The sequence below is a fragment of the Ornithorhynchus anatinus genome, chromosome 14, assembly GCF_004115215.2.
Source record: "Ornithorhynchus anatinus isolate Pmale09 chromosome 14, mOrnAna1.pri.v4, whole genome shotgun sequence".
Taxonomy (NCBI): Eukaryota; Metazoa; Chordata; class Mammalia; order Monotremata; family Ornithorhynchidae; genus Ornithorhynchus; species Ornithorhynchus anatinus.
In genome coordinates this window covers 13,417,761-13,441,004 of record NC_041741.1, presented here as the reverse complement: position 1 = coordinate 13,441,004, position 23,244 = coordinate 13,417,761, and the positions used below count along the sequence as shown (strand labels likewise).

At 44.1% G+C, this 23,244-nt stretch overlaps 1 protein-coding gene across 6 annotated transcripts in view; it reads left to right on the top strand.

The window, feature by feature from the left end:
• The first annotated feature begins 2,477 nt into the window (after positions 1-2,477).
• RALGAPA1 (Ral GTPase activating protein catalytic subunit alpha 1) overlaps positions 2,478-23,244 on the top strand; it is a 137,341-nt gene continuing 116,574 nt past the window's right edge. For 3 of the 6 annotated variants that reach the window (XM_029079391.2, XM_029079389.2, XM_029079390.2), the window contains exons 1-3: positions 2,479-2,665; positions 21,073-21,183; positions 22,131-22,180. In XM_029079391.2, the coding sequence (XP_028935224.1) occupies positions 2,560-2,665; positions 21,073-21,183; positions 22,131-22,180 (267 nt within the window). In that variant the 5' untranslated portion in view covers positions 2,479-2,559. Of the gene's footprint in view, positions 2,666-21,072; positions 21,184-22,130; positions 22,181-23,244 lie in introns of all 6 variants that reach the window. The other 3 variants (XM_029079393.2, XM_029079392.2, XR_003764474.2) reach the window with 2 other exon arrangements.

Below are 23,244 nucleotides of genomic sequence, written 5' to 3'. Positions count from 1 at the left end.
CCTGTCACATTCCCCCTGGAGCCTAGGTTGCAAAGAGTCAGAGGGCCGGAAGGGTGAAGGATTTTTTACACGCAGGATCCATTTATGCTCAGTCCCTGGCTTGAAGTGACCTCATTTCCCTCATCTGCAAAATGGGGATTCAGACTGTGAGCCCTATGTAGGACCGGGGCCCTATGTGGGACTGTGACTATGTCCAATCCAATTTACTTGTATCCACCCCAGCGCTTAGTACAGTGCCTGGCACATAGTAGGCACCTAAAAAATACTATCATTATTATTATGGGGATTAAGACTGGGAGTCCTATGTGGGCCAGGAACTATGTCCAACCAGTTTTGCTTGCCTCCACCCCTGTGCTTAGTACAGTGCCTGGCACTATTCATTCAATAGTATTTATTGAGCACTTACTATGTGCAGAGCACTGTACTAAGCGCTTGGGATGAGTAAGCAGCTTAATAAATACCATTATTATTATTATTATTCTCTACCTCGGATTTTTGTGAGTCAGGGAGCAGTAGAGCCAGGCCCATTTGAAAATAGACTGAATCTGCACCTCCCAGCTGCCCTACATGCCTGAAGTGGAAGTTGGCTCTTCGTTGCCGCTAGGAGAGTGGATGGAAACAGCTTTTGGGATTCATTCATTCAATCGTATTTATTGGGCACTGACTGTGTGCTGAGCACTTGGGAAAGGACAACACAACAATATTAAAGTACCATACGACATCCCTGCCCCACAGAACTTATGTATATATGTATATAATTCTATTTATATAGGCCTGTTTACTTGTTTTAATGCATATATAACTAATTCTAATTTATATTGATGCCTGTTTACTTGTTTTGATATGTCTATATATCTGTAATTCTATTTATATTGATGCCTGTTTACTTGTTTTGACATCTATCTCTCCCCCTCTAGACTGTAAGCCCTGTGTGGCCAGGGATCTTCTCTCTTTATTGCCGAATTGTTCTTTGCAAGTGCTGAGTACAGTGCTGCAAACTGGGAGCCCGTTGTTGGGTCGGGATTGTCTCTATTGCTAAATGCTACTTTCCAAGCGCTTAGTACAGTGCTCTGCACACAGTAAGTGGTCGATAAATATGATGGAATGAATGAATGCCCTGCACACAGTAAGCACTCGATTCATTCATTCATTCCATCGTATTTATCGATCAGACTGTAAGCCCGTCAAAGGGCAGGGACTGTCTCCATCTGTTACCGATTTGTACATTCCAAGCGCTTAGTACAGTGCTCTACACATAGTAAGCACTCGATAAATACTAGTGAATTGAATTTATCGAGCGCTTACAGTGTGCAGAGCCTGTACTAAGCGCTTGGAATGTACAATTCGGCAACATATAGAGACAATCCCTACCCAACAACGGGCTCCCAGTCTAAAAGAGGGAGACAGACAACAAAACAAAGTAGGCATCAATACCATCAAGATAAATAGAATCATAGATATATACCCATCATTAATAAAATAGAGTAATAAATAACATATACAAATATGCACAAGTGCTGTGGGGAGGGGAAGAGGATAGAGCAGAGGGAGGGAGTAGGGGGAATGGGGTGGGGAGGATGGGTAGAGGGCTCAGTCTGGGAAGGCCTCCTGGAGGAGGTGAGCTCTCAGGAGGGCTTGGAAGAGGGGAATAAATACGAATGAATGAAGAGTGAATGAATGAACAATGATTGAGGAATGAATAGTGAGTGAATGAATAAAGAATGAATGAATGAAGAGTGAATAATGAAGAGTGAGTGAATGAAGAGTGAATGAATTAATGAAAAGTGAGTGAATAAAGAATGAATGAAGAGTGAGTGGTTGATGAATGAATGAGGAGTGAGTGAATGAAGAGCAAATGAATGAAGAGTGAATGAATGAAGAGCGAATGAATGAGGAGTGAATGAAGAGCGAATGAATGATGAATGAATGAAGAGCAAATGAATGAAGAGTGAATGATTGAATAATGAATGAATGAAGAGTGAATGAATGAAGAGTGAATAATTGAATGAAGAGTGAATCAATGATGAATGAATGAATGAAGAGTGAATGAATGAAGAGTGAATGATTGAATGAAGAGTGAATCAATGACGAATGAATGAATGAAGAGTGAATGAGTGAATGAAGAGTGAATGAATGAGTGAATGAATGAATGAATGAATGAATGAATGAATGAATGAATGAATGAATGAGTGTGCTTTGGGCTCCCGCCCTCGCCGAGGGACAGCGGGAGTGGGGCGGAGCTCGGGCCGCCGTGACGTCAGGGCGCCGTGACGCCTGCGGGCCGTTGCCGTGGGAACCGCCCGCCACCGACGGCAGCGTCGTGAAAGGTCCTGCTCCCCCTCCCTCCCCGTCGGGCTTGAGGTTCGGGGGGCTCCGGCGGCGCTCGAGCCCGAGCCCCCCCCCACCCCCGGCCCCGCGCGCTCGCGCGCAGGCGCAGAAGGAGGCGCGGACGGCGCCGCCATATTGGAGCGGGAGCTGAGGAGAAGGCGCCGCGGCGGCCGCTCCTCGTCGTCCTCGTCAGGCGGGGCCCCCGCGTCCGCCTCCCCTCCCCGCCGAGGGATGTTCTCCAAGAAGCCGCACGGGGACGTGAGGAAGTCCACGCAGAAGGTGCTGGACACTAAGAAGGACGCGCTGACCCGCCTCAAGCACCTGCGCGTCGTCATCGGTGAGGGGACCGGGGGGGGGGGGGGCGGGGCGGGGCGACCCCTTCCAACCGTGGCCACCTTGGGAAGCAAGATCAAGATATTTGCGAAGCTCTGACTCTGTGCCAAGCGCTGTGCGTTCACTCCGTCCTTTGCCCTGAGCGCTTCCTCTGTGCAGAGCGATGGACGGGGAAGCAGAGTGGCTCAGTTCATTCCATTGTATTTATTGAGCGCTTTTACTCTGTGCAGAGCGCTGGACGGGGATGCAGCGTGGCTGCGTTCATTCCATCGTATTTATTGAGCGCTTACTCTCTGCAGAGCACTGGTCTGGGATCCCCATGGCTTGCTTCATCCCAACGCATTTATTGGGCACTTACTCTCTGCAGAGCACTGGACTGGGAAGCAGCGTGGCTCAGTTCATTCCATCGTATTTATTGAGCGCTTACTGTCTGCAGAGCACTGGTCTGGGAAGCACCATGACTTGCTTCATTCCATCGTATTTATTGAGCACTTACTCTCTGCAGAGCACTGGACTGGGAAGCAGCGTGGCTGTGTTCAATCCTATTTATTGAGCGCTTACTCTGTGCAGAGCACTGGTCTGGAAAGAAGCGTTGCTCAGTTCATTCCATCGCATTTATTGAGCGCTTACTCTCTGCAGAGCACTGGACTGGGAAGCACTGTAGCTGGCTTCATTCCATCCTATTTATTGAGCGCTTACTCTGTGCAGAGCACTGGACTGGAAAGAAGCGTGGCTCAGTTCATTCCATCGCATTTATTGAGCACTTACTCTCTGCAGAGCACTGGACTGGGAAGCAGCGTGGCTCAGTTCATTCCATCGTATTTATTGAGCGCTTACTCTCTGCAGAGCACTGGTCTGGGAAGCAGCGTGGCTCAGTTCATTCCATCCTATTTATTGAGTGCTTACTCTGTGCAGAGCACTGGACTGGAATCACCATGGCTTTCTTCATTCCATCATATTTCTTGAGCGCTTACTCTGTGCAGAGCACTGGACTGGGAAGCAGCGTGGCTCAGTTCATTCTATCGTATTTATTGAGCGCTTACTCTCTGCAGAGCACTGGACTGCGAAGCACTGTAGCTGGCTTCATTCCATCATATTTATTGAGCGCTCACCCTGTGCAGAACACCGGACTAGGAAGCACTGTGGCTTGCTTCATTCATTCCATCATATTTATTGAGCGCTCACTCTGTGCAGAACACTGGACTGGGAAGAGCGTGGCTTGATTCAGTCATTCCATCGTATTTATTGAGCTCTTACGCTGTGCAGAACACTGGGCTGGGAAGCTGCGTGGCTTGGTTCATTCATTCATTAAGTCGTATTTATTGAGTGCTTACTCTGTGCAGAGCACTTGACTGAGCGCTTGGAATGTACAATTGGGCCACAGATAGAGACAATCCTGGCCCAACAATGGGCTCATAGTCTCAGCGGAGGAGACAGGCAGCAAAAGAAAGCAAAATAATAATAATGTTGGTATTTGTTAAGCGCTTACTATGTGCAGAGCACTGTTCTAAGCGCTGGGGTAGACACAGGGGAATCAGGTTGTCTCACGTGGGGCTCACAGTCTTAATCCCCATTTTTTACAGATGAGGGAACTGAGGCACAGAGAAGTAAAGTGACTTGCCCACAGTCACACAGCTGACAAGTGGCAGAGCTGTCTTGGACTTGGGAGTCAGAGGTCTTGGGTTCCAGTCCCCGCTCCGCCACTTGTCTGCTGTGCGACCTTGGGGTAGTCACTTCACTTCTCTGGGCCTCAGTTACTTCATCTGTAAAGTGGGGATTGAGAGCATGAGCCCCATGTGGGACAAGCTGATTACCTTGTAGCCACCCCAGCGTTTAGAACAGTGCTTGGCACATGGTAAGCACTTAACAAATACCATCATCATTATTATTATACAACCAAATTTTGTTGGGTACAGTCCCTGGCCCACATGGGGCTCACGGTCTTAATTCCCATTTGACAGATGAGGGAACTGAGGCACAGAGAAGCAAGATGACGTGCCCAAGGGCACACAGCAGACAGGTGTCCTTCTGACTCCCAGGCCCATGCTCTGTCCATTAAGCCACACATTAAAATCCCATGATAGAGAGTTCTCAGATGTCAGGGGGGCTAAACTGGTATTGGTTTTGAGAGCACTTTAGGGGACGTTTGTGAGCAGGGAATGTCTACCATCTCCGTTGTGTGCTCTCCCAAATCTGTCAGTCAGTCCTATTTATTGAGGGCTTATTATGTGCAGAGCACTGAACTAAGCCCTTGGGGGAGTTCAAAAGAGCAATATAACAGACACATTCCCTGCCCACATCAAATTTACAGTGTAGTATAGTGCTCGGCCCACAATAAGCCCTCAATCGATGGCATTCATTGAACGCTTACAATGTGGCACAGTACTAAGCGATTGGGTGAATACAATACAGCAGAATAAGCAGACGTATTCTCTGCCCTTAGTGAGCTTACAAGTCTAGAGGGAGGAGACAGACATTACTATGAATAAATAAGAAATTATATCAAGGTGGGCTCTCTTTAGAGTGGGGAACTGAAGTAACATGTCCCCAAATAGTTACTTTTTATCAAAAGTTTTGGGGAGTAGTATTTTAGCTTGTACTATGTGCCAGGCATTGTACGAAGCGCTAGGATAGAGGCACCAGATTGGACATAGACCATGCCCCGCATAAGATTCTCCATTTTACAGATGAGGTAACTGAGGCAGAGAGAAGTTGTGACTTGCTCAGGGTCCCACAGCAGATAAGTGGCAGAGCCAGAATTAGGACCCAGTCCTTCTGACTCCTAGGCCTCTGCTCTATCCACTAGATCGTGCCGCTTCTCAAGTTTACCGTAAGTTCACTTAAACTAAACAATATCATGACATGAAAGATGGAAAAAATCAGTGCTTCTCCAAACAGAGAATAAAAAATGGCTAAATTTAGGAAATGAACTAACTTAATAGTAACTTCCAGTAACTTTCAGCCTGAGAACCCTTCCATCAATCTGGGCAAATGCAACTTAGATCTATTTTCTCTCTCTCTGCTTTCCGAACTGTAGTAGCCTATATAACCCTTGTAGGCAAGGAATGTGTTCACCAACTCTGTATTGTACTCTCCCAAGTTTTTAGTACTGTGGTCTGCACACAGTAAGTGTTCAATAAATTCCACTGATTGATTGAAAAGTGGGGTGCCCTCCAGGCATCTCCTTAATTGCAGGGCTTTCCCTTTGTGGTTTGACTGGAGCAGTGAGTTAAGCAAGAACAAAATGGTATGTAGGTTGCTGAGATTTGCAGGCCAGTAGTAGTAATTATAGTATTTATTAAGCACGTACTAAGTGCCGGGAGAACATACACAGGTGGGAATTAAACCCGCTGCCTATCCCTCAGGGGGTGTGCATGGGGACTTCTCTGTCCGATTTGAACCTGGCACCATAGCTGCCACATTTGATGGAGGGCAGTGCGGGTCTAGCCTGAAATGCCCCTGAAATGGGAGAATCAGTCCTTCTTAACTCTCTTTTCTGGGTCCGTTCCAAGCATGTAGCTCAAAGATTAGGCAAGGTTGCATGAAGATCTCTCCAGTCTGATAAATGGCAAGAGCCTGATATTGAATGGATATAATGGAAAAGAGAATTCAATCTTGCCTGCTCTTGAGAGCCCAGGACTCTCCAGCTGTAATAAGGAGAGCTATGGAGACCTGGCCAATTACTTAGACTCCAGAAATAGGCAGGAATATGTCCATTTTGTTGTTGTTGTTATATTAGTACAGTGCTTTGCACACAGTAAGCACTCAATAAATTTGCTTGTAATCAAGTCATATTGGAGTTGGCAAGGAGAAATCATACTGATCTTTCACTTTGCTGGGGGATGATTGTTTTGTAAAAGAGGTGCATAAGTAAACTGTGAAAGGCTATTCCAGTCAATTGTGTGTGTGTGTGTATATATAAAATAAAAGGATAAAAGGGATTAGGTTCTGGGACAGTAAATGAGCCCCTCCCTCTCCTTTCCTCAGTAAAACTATTCACACCCCTATCCACCACTCTGCCAGTCCCCACTTCTCCCAGTTGCCTTGCCACTCCTATTGGTTTTTATTGCATCTATTAACCACTTAATTTGGGCAAACAATAGACTAGGGAAAAGAATTATGGATAGTTCAGATAGTGCTGTGGCATACAGGGGGCTCACAGTCTAAGACCAGAGGTTGGGAGGGTGAGAAGATAGATGCGTTGGGGTTAAAATGGGAAAATTCAGGGTGGGGGAAAAAAGTCATAGCAAGAAACTACAGTGAAAAACGATGAATAGCCCAATAAAGTAACAGCAAGAAATGCAGCAGTGCCAAGGGGTTAACCCATTTAGCTGCCATCTAGTAGTCTTATCCTCCCCCTCCATACACTTCTCCTACTTCCCATCCCACTCACCTTATTGCATGAGGACCTGCTGCTGCCATTGTGGCAGGCCAAAGACAATTTGTGTACACCCACCAGAATGTGGTGAAACAAGGGATAGTCACCTGGAGCAAAGCCTTCCAGATCATGGAGGTAAGAGAGTAACAGGTCCAGAGACTCCCCCTAGTTTGTGGTGAGGAAGCCGATCCGTATCTACAAATCTGGAATCTGCGGGTTCACCCCGCTGCACCACAGACATCTTGTTTAAACGGGCATTTTGGAGGAAATCATTTTACCCATTTAACCCTCTGGTGGGGACATTTGCAGAGACACCAGAGGTTTTCTTTAACTCTGAGCCACTGTGACTATTTCCTCAAGAATTTGTAAATCTGCTCTTCCATAATCACTACCGTTAAGCCCCATGGCCTTTCAAAAGTTATAATTTTTTTTGATGGAGCACAGGTTGGAGGAAAAAATACGAAACCATCGTTTAGTACAGTACTTTGTGCTCAGTTAGTATCCCCAGATGAAAACGCTACAGTATTTTTTGTGGTTAATGGAGGGCGATGTCTTCTGCTTTTTCATCCCATGGTATGGGGGAAACACAGCTAACCTCAGTCATTTTTGGTGAAAACCATGGTTCAAAACTAGTCCTGAAAGTATTTTCAGTTGCCCAGTACTAACACTGCATTGTCAGATGTCTATGAATATTATTTGCAGCAGTTCTTAAAGGTGTTCTCCAGCTGCAGAGATTTAACAGTTTCTGAAAATGATGCTGCACTTACAGACGTTACTAATTAGATAGGTTAGCTAGATCTTGTACGTCAAGCTCTAAAACCTTTCGGTAAGTTTTGCGACTGAGAAAAACCTTGCTCTTTTCTGCAGCCTCTAAATTGTCATTAGTATGTGTATCCTCCACCTATTTGGGTCAGTGTATAGCTTTGGCCTGGATTGGCTTCAGGTTGTTAAATGAAACCTATTCTCCCCTTTCGTAAATGGCTGACTGTGAGTTAGAACTACACTGAAACCTCTTTTAGCAATTTGCCAAAAACTATGGAAAACAGAATGAGCTACAAAAAAAAAATTCTCATTTTGTCCTATATTTACATATGATCACAAATTTTGCCCTCATCCGAGCCTCTTATAAAGACATTTAAATGATATTGGTATACAACTTAATTTGTGTTCAACTATGGTAAGGAAATGTTCATGGAGGAATTTTCTAGCTCTAAATTTGTGAGATCAGTCACAGCAGACGCACGTCAGTGTAACTTTTTCCTGTGGGAAAAATCCAACCTTCTGGACTTGCTCCCAGTTTGGCTCTGGGGGCAGTTTCTTAGTTTGGGAGCTATTTGTGGTTACTCAGAGGATCGCAACTTGGAGTCAAACTGGAAAAGTTATTTTAGGCACAAAAAATGACTTGGTTTCTATATTCATGTGTTATGTCTGGTGCCATTTTATATCTAAGGTCTGTTAACTTTCCTTAAAGCTTTCTTTGGTTAAAAAAAAATCTCGTTCTCCTGAAAACAAAGATGACTTTGAGCATGTCTGATTTATTGTTCATGAACTAGAGGAATCATAGCACAACTTTAATGTGTTCCTAAAAGACATGTGGAGTTTTAAATAATGATGTCACTCCTGGGGAGAATTTGTTTCTAAAGAAAGTTAGGTTAGAATTGCATTATTCATATTCGGTTATATTTGTCCTCTCTAGTTACCGTAGAAGAGGAGCTTATCCTGTTTAATGTGGTTTAAACCCATAAAAGAGGTACTGATTACATAGCAATTGTATAGTTGTCAATATTATGGGAAAACATTTGACCTGTAACAGTAGTTTTGTTTTTGCTAGCTGCAGTTTTGCAGATATATGTGATTGCGTAATTTACTATTTATAAAATAAGTTCTGTTAAATTGGACTGGCAAACTTTTGGCTATTCAGACAGTTCTACTAATAGAGATTGTTTTGACTGCATAGAAAAGTACTGACTCCCACCTCATTTTGGTTGATAATTGTTTTCCTAAAAGGATGTGTTATCCATTATTGTTTTGAAGTCTACTGGAAGTCCCTTTCAGTTTTAGAATATTACATCTTTCTCTTATTCCATTCAATTTAACTGTACGAACATGATATAAGTTTTGGTGAATGAATATTGTCAGTAGCCCTCATCACTCTGGTGGACATATTTTCTTGGTAAATGGATTGTTTTCTGTTGTGGTGGTCCAACTTTTTAGTGAAATCCATTCACCCTCTTTCCAAGGGTATATGTGTAACATCTCCAAATAATCAATCTGCTATGAAAGGAGCAGAATAATAATTACCATGTATTTAGTGCTTTTTCTTCCAAGGAACTCAGAGTTCCTTGCAGATAGCATCTTATTACTTATTACAAGTAATCCTCTCATTACTTGTCTCGCGTTTTAGGGACAGGTATTATTATCAAAGGTGTGAAACTCAGGCTGACAAAGAGGTGAAGGGAATCTCCCAAGGACAAACAGTGAATCTTAGACCCAAGAATAGGAGAAAGGTCGGGAACCTCTGTAGAGGGTGTTTGGTTATGACACATGTAATGAATCTGGACAAAAACAAGTACTGCTTATAATGTACAAAAGTTAGGAGAAGCAAGGAGTACCCAAACAAATTAATGAAAAAATGCATCTTTGATGTTTCTTTCAAATAAATGCGAGGAAATTCCTTGCAATTCCTTGAATTGTACTATTTAGGTGTCTTTTGCCTCCCACCCAAGCCCGGAATGTCCCATTCTGGTGTTAACTCTCACAAAAGTTGGCTCTGTTCCATAATGTCTTTGTTCTAATTCCTTAGTAATAATAAAGTCTTGGGGTTTTCTGCCTGGAGACTGAATGGTTGTTAGTTGTTTATAGTATTGTGTCTACTCCAGACCTGGTAACTAAGACCTACGGTGTTTTGGGGCAGCTTAATGGAACGAATAATCCCTTAGGGAGGTCCGCTTCACTAGTGCCTCAGTCAAGCCTGCCTCAAGAACCGTGACCTCCAGCCATCCTGATCGACAGAATGCATTTGGTTTCTTTCATTCATTCAGTCGTATTTATCTAGCGCTTACTGTGTGCAGAGCACTGTACTGAGAACTTGGAAAGAACAATTCAGCAATAGAGACAATCTCTGCCCACACTAGGCTTACAGTCTAGAGCAGGAAGGCAGATATCAAAACAAGAAAACAGGCATCAATTTAAATAAACAGAATTATAGCTATCTACACATCAAAACAAGTAAACAGGTATCAATATAAATAATTCGAATTATAGCTATCTACACATCAAAACAAGTAAACAGGCATTAATATAAATAGAATTATAGATATGTACATATATACAAAAGTGCCGTGGGGCGACGAGGGCGGGTAGAGCAAAGGGAGTGAGTCTGGACGATGCGGAGGGGAGGGGGAACTGAGGAAAAGGGGCTTAGTTGGGGAAGCCCTCTTGGAGGAGGTGAGCCTTCAGTACAGCTCTGAAGGGAGGAAGTGTGATTGTTTGGATTTGAGGAGGGAGGGCGTTCCAGGCCAGAGGTAGGATGTGGGCCAGGGGTCGATGGCGGGACAGGCGAGAATGAGGCACAGTGAGGAGGTTAGCAGCAGAGGAGTGGAGTGTGTGGGCTGGGCTGTAGAAGGAGAGAAAGGAGGTGAGGTGAGAGGGGGTCAGGTGATGGAGGGCTCTGAAGACAATTGGTTGATAGGCAACCACTGGAGATTTTTGAGGAGAGGGGGTGACATGCCCTGAACGTTTGTATAGAAAGATAATCCGGGCAGCAGAGTGACGTATGTACTAAAGTGGGCAGAGGCAGGAGGTTGGGAGGTCAGAAAGGAGACTGATGCAGTAGCAGTCGGAGGATGAGTGACCTCTGTGCCACCCTAGTAGATGGCCTCTAAGCACTCCACGGGATCCAAGTAGGATGATGATAGTAATAATAATTGTGGTATTTAAGTATTTACTATGTGCCAGGCACTAAACTAAGCGCGGGCATAGATACAAGCAAATCAAGTTGGACACAGTCCCTGTCCCACATGGGGCTCACAGTCTTAATCCCCATTTTACAGATGAGGTAACCGAGGCCCAGAGAAGTGAAGTGACTTGCCCAAGGTCACACACCGGACAAGTGGAGCTGGGATTAGAACCCAGGTCCCTCTGACTCCCAGGCCAGTGCTCCTTCCCCTGAGCCACACTCCTTCCAGCAGTGCCGGGAGAGGGCAGGCTGCCAACACCCCAGGACAGGAGCTGTCCATCACACATTTTTCCTGGCTGCCAGGAAGCACGCACAGAAAGCTGGGTCACTGACCTGCCCTTCCTGGACAGGCCCAACCTCACATCTCAAGGTGAGCCGTGCTGAACCCGGCCAAAAAGCTCTAATTGCGAGTCAGCCTATTGTTGGGGTGAACCAAACCTGGAACTGCAAGCCCATGAACATAAAGAGATACCGTCTCTGAGTCCTTGTTTTTTATTTTACTTTTTGCGGCTCTGTGGCCTTGTGGTATAGTTTTTGCACTGCAGATGAATAAAAACGAGTAATCATGTTATTCAGCACAATTGTCTGGGACCATTAAAATGAGCAAGTGGGTAATTTAATTTGAAGAGGAGTACTTTAAAATTTTGTAGATTCTCAGCATCTAAATGGATACCAGTGATCACAGAAGTAGAATTAGGAAAGTGTAATTCTTTTGTATTTGAAGGCTTTTTGTAAACTGTAAGCTTATTTCCAGTCCTGGTCCCTGTGAGCTGAAATACTATATTGGGAACCCAGAAAGTCTATCCCAGCTGATTCAGCCTTCAGTTTCCCCCCTTTCTGTGTATTTTTAAAGGTCACATCTTTCCTAAGAGTTAGGAAAACATTGTGAAGCATCTAAGATTTTTGAAAATGTAAATGGCTGTAATCCAAACCATTGAAACGATCATGGTTAGGGGAAACCAGGCCTACAACTGTCTGAACATTTACTCTGCTCTTGGGCTTCAAGCTCTGCCCATCTGCTCTTTTCTGGATCCACTCCCCTTCAAACATGCTCTTGGGCCTTCTTGCAGTGAGGGGAAGGGAGGACCTTAAGTAATAGGATTGTAGAACTTGGATTAGTGCAGTTTTGCCGTCTCTTGGATAAAGTAAGGAGACCTACTGCAGGCTTTCACATGTACTAGCATCACTAGGACCATATTAATAATTATGGTATTTATTAAGTGCTTAGTGCTAAGCGCTGGGATAGGTATCAGCTGGTCACATGAGATCAGACAGACTTCCTGTTCCAACTGGGACTCACGATCTGAGATAGAGAGCAGTCAGAGATACTTATCGAGCCTTTACAGTGTGCAGAGCAATGAACTAAGCACTTGGGAGAGTCCAATGCAAGAGAATTGGTCGACACTATCCCTGTAGGGGAGGAATAGGAAATCTTATCAACAAATCTAGATGATGTGGGCTTATGGGAGATAGTGGGAAGAGCCAGAAGGGACAGGCTTAGTGCCCGAGCAACAAAATGAAAACTTCAGCCTAAGTTAAAATTATAGTTCTGGTACTAACTTACTGGAAACACACTCAGTGGTGCAGTTTCTTTCCTGAAAAGATTAGTAAGAAACATACAGTAAAGTACCTAGGTGTATAAACATTCAGTTGCTTGGACCATGCTCCCTACAACTCGGAAACAGTCAGTCAGTCAGTAACCCCCTTCATTCTACCCATCGGGACCTAACTCCCATCCCTCAACCTCAAGGTCAGCCTACCCAAAATACATGTAAACTCACAAAATTTTTCTGACCTGTCCAGCAAATGTTTTCCATAAAGTTCTGCTGTGTATCAGCATAATAAGAAGTGGTACATTGGGTTATAACGAGCATCATTTACCTGGAGCAATGCTGAAAATAATAATTGTGGCATTTGTTAAGCACACACTATGTGCCAGATACTGTACTAAGTGCTGGGGTAGATACAAAATAATCGGGTTGGACATAGTCCCTGTCCCACGTGAGGCTCACAGTCTTAATCCCCATTTTACAGATGAGGAAACTGAGGCCCCAAGGTCACACACATAAGTGGTGGAGCTGGGTTTAGAACCCAGGTCCTCTGTCTCCTGGGCCCATGCTCTTTCCACTAGACCTTGCTGCTGCTATTCTATTTTCCAAATGATCAAAATCTTTTCTTCCCACATCCTAAATTTTCATGTAATAGGGTCTCATCTGGTGCTATGATTAATTCGCATGACTGTAATGCATTGTGAGCACCCAGCATTTATCCCACTTTTTAAGGGATAAAGTATATCCCTTAATGTGTGACATTTAAGTTCTTTCTAGGTGTCAAACACTGTGCAAAGCCCAGGGATAGATAAAATATAAGCAGATTAGTCCCACCTGTAATTTATTTCAATGTCTCGTTCCCCCTTCTAGATTGTAAATTTCTTGAGGGCAGGGATTGTGTCCATCTATTCTGTTGTACTTTCCCAAGGGTTTAGTGCAGTGCTCAGTGTCAATTTGAAGGGATTGAGTGGTTGATAGCTGGGTTTTAGTAGCGCCTGTTGAAAGGCTGCTATGAACCTTCCTAGCAGAAGTGCTGCAAAGATATTTTCTTCCTTTTCTTTTTAAGTTTAAGAAGACACGCTTACTGAGAGATTCATTGCCTGGGTAAAGATAACCTAGACTCTGTCCCCCAGAGGAAGTTAACTTAGAGGGTGATGTCCTTTGTTTTTGTATAGAGAGTTTTTGTGTTTCGGAAAGAAAATTTTCTTGAATGTTTTTCCCCAGGAACAGTTTCCCCAGGTAAGATCCTGATGAAAATCCCAAAGAAATACTTTTCACTTTATTTTAAAAAGAAAGGGGAAAAAATGGTTTGACACATTATTTCCTTTAATATTTTCTCTTTTATCAATGTTAGTGACCAAGCTGCAGTAGAGAAGCAGCGCAGCTCAGTGGAAAGAGCACGGGCTTGGGAGTCAGAGGTAATAGGTTCTAACCCCGGCTCCGCCACTTGTCAGCTGTGTGACGTTGGGCAAGTCACTTCACTTCTCTGGGCCCCAGTTCCCTCATCTGTAAAATGGGGATGAAGACTGTGAGCCTCACGTGGGACAACCTGATTACTTTGTATCTACCCCAGCGCTTAGAACAGTGCTTGGCACATAGCGCTTAACAAATACCAACATTAATCACAATCATTATTTTTTCTATTCTTTAAGGTGGACACTGTGTATTGGCCCGTGTCCAATCTCAGGTCATCTGCATTTACTCTAAAACTATAAGAGCTAGTCTTCTTTCAGACTATGCATCCTGCCCCCTGCCAATAACACAGTAAGATGAAATGCCCTTTTTCTGACTTCTAGCCTACTGTTTATTTGATGCTGCCCCAAGACTCATCGGTATTAGGCTATATATCACAGTAGGCTCAGAAATACCATTCTCTATCACAGATCAGCTTTGATCCTAATGCTTTTTCTGAATCAATTTCAGTCCCCAAAACAGAACTTGGATGAGACATAGGAAGAAAGCAACCCATCTAATCTTCAGCAGTTGCATCTTGGGTCTTTTGATAAAGTGTCTTCTGTTTTACTTTTCATTTCATTCTTTCTCTCTTCAGTAGCATTTCATGGGGCTTTCATTTGTGTGTACTCAACTCTATGCAGCAATGCCTGTAGAACATCCTGTATGGAAGGTTTCACTTTAGTGGTTGAGCTGGAACTTCCTTCCCTTTTTGTGTTCTGGAGAATATCTTTCTCTTGCGATTGCAAACCTTTATAATACTGTCTCCAGATATCCTACATGACCATTCTATATTTTAAGTAAAACAAATAATGTCCAGAAGCAGCTGATTTCTTTACTGTTCTGGAGGGGAATAGATGTTACGAGCCGCTGCGTGTCTTTGAGCCTATTGACTTAGGCACTTTTACATTTGAACTCCCTGTGCAGGTGACATGTAATTTTTTTCTCCTGTTCTTTTTAGCAAAACACTAATGATCGTTGGTCTGACTCGAAGGATTTTTGTAGTTTTCTGCCCTTAAGTGCAGTGTGTGGCCCAACGTATGTGCTCAACAAGTGCAATAAATAAAATGAAAAGCAGCCTTTTCAGGATTTTTGTTGTACATTCTGAAAGTACCAAATTTAAAACTAGTGGATTTATGATTTTGGAAGTGCCTGGAACGTCTGTTGTCCTTCAGTTTAACACATCGCTTCCATTAAATGTTTCAAAGAACTTCTTTTTTCCTAAGGAAATTGTGGTAACTATAGAAACTAACCATGTGGCAAACTGCTCTCCTGAAGTTATTTAGAAACATCCGAGTATCACTTAATCAGTTATTCACTGAGCCTATTAACAATCCTTTATCTTGAATATTTGAATGTAGCTGTCCCTAACGCTGGGCTTTCCAGAAAAGTTTGGGTTAGATTATCCATTCCCAAAAATGAAAGCTAGAAAGCTAAATCCAAATGTCCAAACTGAAATGATTGCCTGTTCTTGGATTATTTTGTTAAAACATAGAGCATGAGCCTGGGAGTCAGAAGACCCCTTCAAGCCCCAGATCTGCTTCTGGCCAGCTGCGAGTGACCTTGGGCAAGTCACCAAGAAAGAATAATAATAAAAGTGGTGTGTGTTAAGCGCTTACTGTGTGTCAAGCATTGTACTAAGCACCTAGGTAAATACAAAATTAGCAGATTGGACGCGGACCCCGCCTCACATGGGGTCCACAGTCAAAGGGGGAGGGAGAACAGATATTTCATCCCATTTTATGGATGAGGAAATTGAGGCACAGAATAGTTAAATCACTTGCCCAAGATCAGACAGCACTCAGGTGGCAGAGTCAGGATTAGAACCCAGGTCCTCTGTCTCGCCACTAGGTTGCATTTCTTCTCATGCTGCTAAGCTTCCCTGGGCCTTAGTTTCCTCAAGTGTAAAATGGGGATAAAATAGATTGTGAAGTATGAGTGGGACAGGAACTGTGTCAGTCTCGTAACCTTGAAACCACCCCAGATCTTAGTGCACCATAAATGCTTAGTAAATGCCATAAGTATGCAGAGCTTGTTAAAATGTGGAGAGTTGGCTGTTTTAAACTGGAATGATCACAATGTATTTTTTTAGGGACTTCATACAGTCCACTTTGAGGGGAAGTTTTTAAGTGAATAAAATTGCTTTTGGGACACTCGGGTTGGAAAAGTATTATCTTTGTTAAAACTATCCCTTTCAACTTTTTCAGAAGTTCTCCTCACCCTAGAGGCATGAGTCAAAATTATGGGGCCCAACCCGAATCTGCTGAATGTTGTTCTGGTCTCAGAGGGATGATTTTGATGGGGCCTACTTTGCTCCTGGCCTGACTTCCTGGAGCTACAAGGCCTTGTGGAATTGCCCCTCTGGATCCCTTTCTCTGGCCCAACATGACTCACTGGATGTAGTCAGTTGTATTTACTGAGCGCTTACTATGTGCAGAGCACTGTACTAAGTGCTTGGTAGAGTACAGTATAAAAATAATTGGACATATTCCCTGCCCACAACCAGTTTACAACCCTAGAAGAACATTACAGATTTGTACATAAGTGCTGTAAAGGTGGGATGAATAAAGGGAGTAAATCAAGGCGACATAGAATGGAGTGGGAGAAGACGAAACGAGGGCTTAGTCAGGGAAGGCCTCTTGGAGGAGATCTGCCTTCAATAAAGCCTTGAAGTGGGGGAGAGTAATTGTCGGATATGAGGAGGGAGGGCATTCCGGGTCAGGGGCAGGAAGTGGGCTAGAGGTCCGCACCCAGATAAAGGTAATAGATGAGATGGAGGTAATCAGCCTGCCTGAGCCATGCCGACTCCAACCCATCCTTGGCCCACCTTTCCGCTGCTGGCTCTCAGGCTGGACCAGGGCCCACTGACCAAGCTCTGGCCTGTGCTGAACTGCAGAGAGGCTGTCATTGTCTCGTTTGAAGTCTTGACCAACACACTACTTCCTGCGGGTTTGGAAAAAAAAACTTTTGCCCTTCCTTTAAGTGTGCTGGAACCGAACGTGTTCTAAACAGCTGAATATCTAGTTCTCTCGCATGTGTTCAAAGATACGTTTCTCAGCTCTCCCCCTCAGCTCCCTCCCTCTTCCCCCAACTCCCGTGCTCCTGACTGTCCACTTCTTTCCACCCATCTACCCTCAGCTTCTTGAAGTCCACATGTACAATGGATCAGTGTGGGGTGAAATCAAGGGAGGGACGATCTGAGCTGAGCAATCAATCAACCAGTTGCATTTATCGAGTGCTTACTGGAAAGAAATACCATAAAGGAAAGCTTGGACATCTTTGGTATTGGGTCATCAAGAGTATGAGTTCTGGGGTTGGTTAACCTTCTGTTTGGGAGGAAATTGGGATAAAGAGGTCTTGGTTCCTGAAATAAGTTATAGAAGGTTAGGTGGATTTTATGTTGGTTATTTTGTTTGCTTTCCTTTGTTATTCTCATTTCCTTGAAACATTATTTTCTGGAAATTCAAGGCATTGGTTGGCAATTATCACAACCTAAATTCATTAAGTATTCATGCCATTTCTACTTAATATCTGATTGTTCCCTTAAAGCACCCTATAAGAGAGAGCGCATTAGTTTTTTGTGGCAACTTTTCCTTCCATTTCTGTTACCTCAGCCATCTTCTTTCTATATTGTTTGAAAACAATATATGTTTGAAAATAAATTCAATTAATTTGACAGATGTCAATTCATTACTTTAACACATGATTCTGATCCCATGTCAAATAAAGGCATACTTTTATACTATTTTGTGAAACTAACCTCTTTCGCTGAAACAGATAACAAAGTACCCTGTTTTAAAAGGAAATTGGTCTCTTCCCTGTTGATATGTATTTGATTTAAAAAAAAACTGTCCCCACATAAAGGTAATTCTGCCTTTGAGCCACCCACATGAAGGGAGATGATTCACAAAAAGCAGAACTATGAGAGAGATAGTATGAAAAAATAGTGCTATGAAAGGGTGAGGGGGAGGGAGTTACTTTGCCAAGGTTGAAGTGAGAAAGCATTATTTTGAAGACTATTTGCCACACCCTGATAATATTTTTTAAAAATCTATTTTTCCAAGGTGCGTTTCCATTTTTTACGATAATGATCTGAAATGGTTAGCAGACTTTAGGACAGTTTTTATAGGGGAAATCTGGAGGTTTTTTATGCTTATAATATGTACAAGTAGTTTAATTTGAAAGATGCCTGCCCTCTTTTCCCCCACCCAACCCCTTTCCAAGTGAAAGGTTCTGCTCCTTCAGAACCCTGTATTAAGTACTTCTCTATTCTTATCCCAGAAAAACCTCATAAATATTCCAGGGCTACATAAATGATCACTTGTCACTTTTGGAGAAAGTGTGTTAGTGACGAATATGCATTCTAGCTCAAGGTGTGCCAGAAAATTATGTATTCAATTCTCCTAAATGCTGAAAGGCATTTAGCCCTGTGGGATTATTTATATCAGATGAATGTTCTGTAAACGTATGTGAATACCCAGACTCAGCTCTCTCTTGACACTCTATGCTGCCCATCCCCAGAACTGATCTTTCCAGGTCTGAGAAAATTGGGCATGGGGGAGAAAATTGGCATGAAGAACGAGGGGGAGAGGAGTTCTGTTATTCCATACACAGCAACATTTTGAAGGTGAGAGTGAGTGTAAGAAAGAGTTTTACATTCCCAAGTCATAAAGTCTTATAAAGCACACCACATGAGTAGGCAACTGGTGATTGAGCCCTTAATTGTGGTTTACCTTTGACTTGGGTTTTGGGGTTCTGTTTTGGGAAATCCTAGCTCACTTTTTAAAACCTTTTTGACATCTGAATTCTGGTTGACATTCCTATGTGGTTTAGGAATTCAGCGAGTTGAGAGCGAACCCTAGTCAGGTAACTTTCTGCTGGGTCTGTGATCCTAAACCTTTACTAAAACATTATGGCAGAAAAGCTTTTCTCCCTTGCCTTTGCTGCCATGTGGAACTGTAGCATCTATAAGGAGGGAATATGGAAAGAGTATGTACCTGGGAGTCAGAGGTACTGGATTCGAGCTCCAATTCTGCCACTGACCTACTTCCTGGGTGACCGCGGGCCAGTCGCTTCACGCCTTTCTGGACCTCAGTTTCCTCATCTGTAAAGCAGGGATAAAATACATTCTGAGTCTCATGTGGGTCAGGGATTGTGTCCAGTCTCATGACCTGCTTCTACTCCAGTTCTTTTAACATTGTGAGTGGTTAATAAATGCCATAATTATTTCTATTAGGGGGCATTGATCTCCCCAATAAAGAGCTGGCTGTGGGACTTCCTGCTTCCAGCCTATTCAGACTGGATTCTGTCTCCCTCACATCAGCTGCAGTGGTAAGGAAGGAGCACCTCAAGATTGGGGGCGGGGGCTGAGTGCCAGTTGTGGGTAGGGACTTGCCTTTTCCTGGTCACCGCTAGTCCTCATGCCTGGGACAGGGCTGGCAGCAGATAAATAGCAATAATAATATGGTACTTGTTAAGCACTTACTATGTGCCAAGCACTAAGGCAGATACAGGTTAATCAGGTTGGACACAGTACTTGCCCCACTTGAGGCTCACACTCTTAATCCCCATTTTACAGATGAGGAAACTGAGGCCCATAGAAGGGAAGCAACTTGCCCAAGGTCACACAGCAGACATGTAGCAGAACTGGGATTAGAACCCATGACCTTCCGACTCCCAGCCTCATTCTCTATCCACTAAGCCCCGCTGCATTTCATAAGCCATGCTGCTGCTTGGCAGGATCCTCCCACCCCTGCTGGCAGCCTCTCCCTGCTCTACCCCTGATTAAGTTTTAATTATTGGATTTATTAAGCATTCTTGACGTCCTAAGCACTGGGGTGGATATGTTTAGCAGATTGGGAAAAGTCCCTCTCCCACCTAGGGCTAACTTTATCCCCATTTTTCAGTTGAGGTGACTGAGAGGCAGGTCGGGCTCTGTCGGAGTTTTCCCGGCAGGCCAGTGGCAGAGCTGGGAATAGAGCCTGTGTCTCTTCACCCCCAATCACTTGCTCTTTCTTATAGGCCCATGCTGCTTCCCCTGGTTCTTTACTAGTATGGGAGGGAGAGACAGCACATCCTCCTCCCCTCTTCTCTCTCATGGCCACTGAGAGTGGAGCTGGCCATTACCCCCACCTCCTCCTCTTGTCAACCAGTGATATCCGAATTGTACATTCCAAGCGCTTAATACAGTGCTCTGCACATAGTAAGCCCTCAATAAATACTACTGAATGAATTTATTGAGCTCATACTGTGTACTATACTAAGCGCTTAACCGGTCACCTCCATCTTCGCCTCATTATCGTCACCTTCCACTGAATGCCAGCCATGTGCAGAACACTTTACTAGGCACCTGGGAATGTTCAAAAGTAGAACAGCATACTTCTTGCGTACGAGGAATTTAGTCAGCAAATGGCATTTATTGAGCACTGTAGTCCATCAATTGTATTTATGAAATGCCTGCTGTGTGCATAGCACTGTACTAAGCACTTGGGAGAATACACTATAACAGATACATTTCCTGCCCATGACAAGCTTACGGCCTTGAGGGGGAGGTGAACATTAATATAAATAAAATTACATGTATGAACCTAAGTGTTGTGGAGCTGGAAGGGGAGATATAAAGGGAGCAAATCAAGGTGACAAAGCAGCACTGCCCTCAAGGACCTTACTGTCTAGCTGGGGAGAGTCATGAAAATCATTTCCCGACAGGAGGAAAGTGGATAAGTACGTGAGTGTGTATGTGCTTAAATAAAATATGTAAGATATTTACAAAAGTGCTGCTAATGGGTTGTAGTTCTCGTCCGTGGTCCAGGCATTATCAGTCCCCAGAGAGTAGTTGCACAGAAAGATAAAATCCACTGAAAATTGTGAAGTTCATTCGGAAGCTGGCAAGAAAGAAGTACATGCAGTATTTACTTTAAAGCCTAATGAACAGGATGGCATAATAGGAATATGTTTAGGTTCCTGTGCCCACGCAACTAGTTATCTTCAGAAACACTCTTTATCCTTCTGCTGAATGGAAAAACTGGAATTATGGAGAGAGAAATTGCAATTACACCTTTTTTCTTTTGCAGAGAATGCCGAGTCCATTGACCTTAAGCAGTTTTTTGACCAACATTTTTCACACATATATTATGTTTTCTTTGAAAATTTCGTGACCATTGAAGTTAGCCTCAAACAGAAAGGTAAGAAACTAAAATATTTCCAGGTTTTTTCAAGTAAACTTTAGGTATCACAAGCCTAAACAATAAAAGTGACCTCGGACACTGAAATCTGAGAGCCCCCTTGTATGAGCATGTCACTGGATGTTTATCAGGGAGCCACGTTTGCTCTTTTTAGGGCCTCAGTTAATGCCATGGGTGGAACGGGGGCCTTCTCCTTTCTGACTCTTCCTCTGAAAGTTTGGACTTGAGGTGGGGCTAGTCCCAAAATACTACGTCAGATAAGAGTGTTCCATCGGAACAGTGAGTTCCTCCTGTACTCACCTGAGCAGCGTCCCCAACCGGAACTAACACCGTTCTGGATGGCAAACTCCATTTCAGGACCTGGCTCAGTGTGGCTTACCAAGGCTGGTGTGACTCTGGAGAGAGTGAGCCAGGCCAGACAATTGCCCTGAGTCCCAGGTGTTTAAGATGCCCCAATTACCCCAAAGTTGCTCTGCCCCTGGAAGTCGGGGGACTTCAGGGCTGCTACTTCCCAAAGTGGCTTTTGAAATCAAGGATTTCTAGGTTTGGAGAGTTAGTTCCCGGGGGGTGGGCTCTATGCCCCAGACTTCAAATGCCAGGAGAGCTGGCATCATGCGCACAGTCCCCTGGAAGGAGATGCCCAAGCTAAAAGTCTTCCTCGGGGTCTGGTTTTCATCCTGCAGCAGTGTGGGTGACGTTCTCTGTGGGTTCCCAGCGCTGGCCCTGGCCTAAAAGCAACATCGAGAGGGCTGGGCACTGCCTTGTGGGCAGTTGGGTGCGTGAGCTTGGGGCAGTTGGGAGCTAGGAGGTTTCCTTTTACCCTAATGTCATTAGTCAGCTTGGGCCGTATTTGGCCTTGGGAGATTGTTCAGAATTCGTATTTGAATGGGGTCGTGTATGTGGAAAAAAGACTATGCTCTGAACATTCTGTTTGAATTGCATTTTAGGTCACAAGTCCCAGAGGGAAGAATTAGATGCTATTCTTTTTATTTTTGAGGTAAGCTCTTATTGTTCCTTTAACTGAGAATAAATATGGCCAATTGCCTTTTCTTAGGTAAGGTAACCAACTTCTGATCGTCATTCAAGTTCATCAGCTCCTATTAGTGGCACAAGATAAGGGGCAGAAAATCTCCAGTGACTCCATTGGCAGTCCTGCAGACCAACAGACTAGTGTTTCCTCCCACTACTGCCCATGTATAGGGGCTTTGGAGCAGTGCTGGCTCCAGCAGAAATCTGAGGCTGGAGTCTGCAAATGGCAGTGGTGTCATAGAGCTGGAAGCATTACCTGCCCGACCTGGATTATTTGCTCACTGTGGGTCAGGGAGTGTGCCCACCGACTCTGTTATCTTGGTATATTGTCCTCGCCCAAGTGCTTGGACAGTGCTTTGCATGCAGTGAGTGCTCAATAAATGTTTGGTTGATAAACTTCCTCCGGTCCAGAGGGGGACAATGGGGGGATATCATGTGTCTCACCATTTTCAGCTGCTCCTTGGGCTTCCCCCTTTTTCTTAAAAGCCTTAAGTGTAGACTAGATAGATAACAGCTCCAGGGCATCCTGCGTGCAGGAGTGAAATAGATGTATGCCATCAGTAATTCCAAAAGCATGTATTGCCCCTCTGCTCATGGAAGCAGTTGTCTATTGGTTAGGGTCAGGGCAGCCACATTTACTGATCTGTTGGTGAAAGACAGATTTGTGAAAGCCACACAGGCAGAAATTGAACTGCAGCATTTCTGCCAAGTAAATGGATCCTTGTTATGCTGTCCAGAAAGTCTTGAGGTCCCCTTTATATTCGCTCTGTCAACTATGTAGTCTTAATATATATCTAAGAGTGTTTTAATGGTAGTTAAGTGCTCACTGTGTGCCAGACACTGTACTAAGCACTGGGGTAGATACAAGGTAATCTGGTTGGGCACAGTCCATGTCCCAGAGTCTTAATCCCCATTTTACAGATGAGGTAACTGAGATACAGTGAAGTTAAATGGCTTTCCCAAGGTCATACAGCAGACAGGTCGTGGAGGCAGAATTAGAACCCAGGTCCTCTGATTCCCAGAACTGTGCTT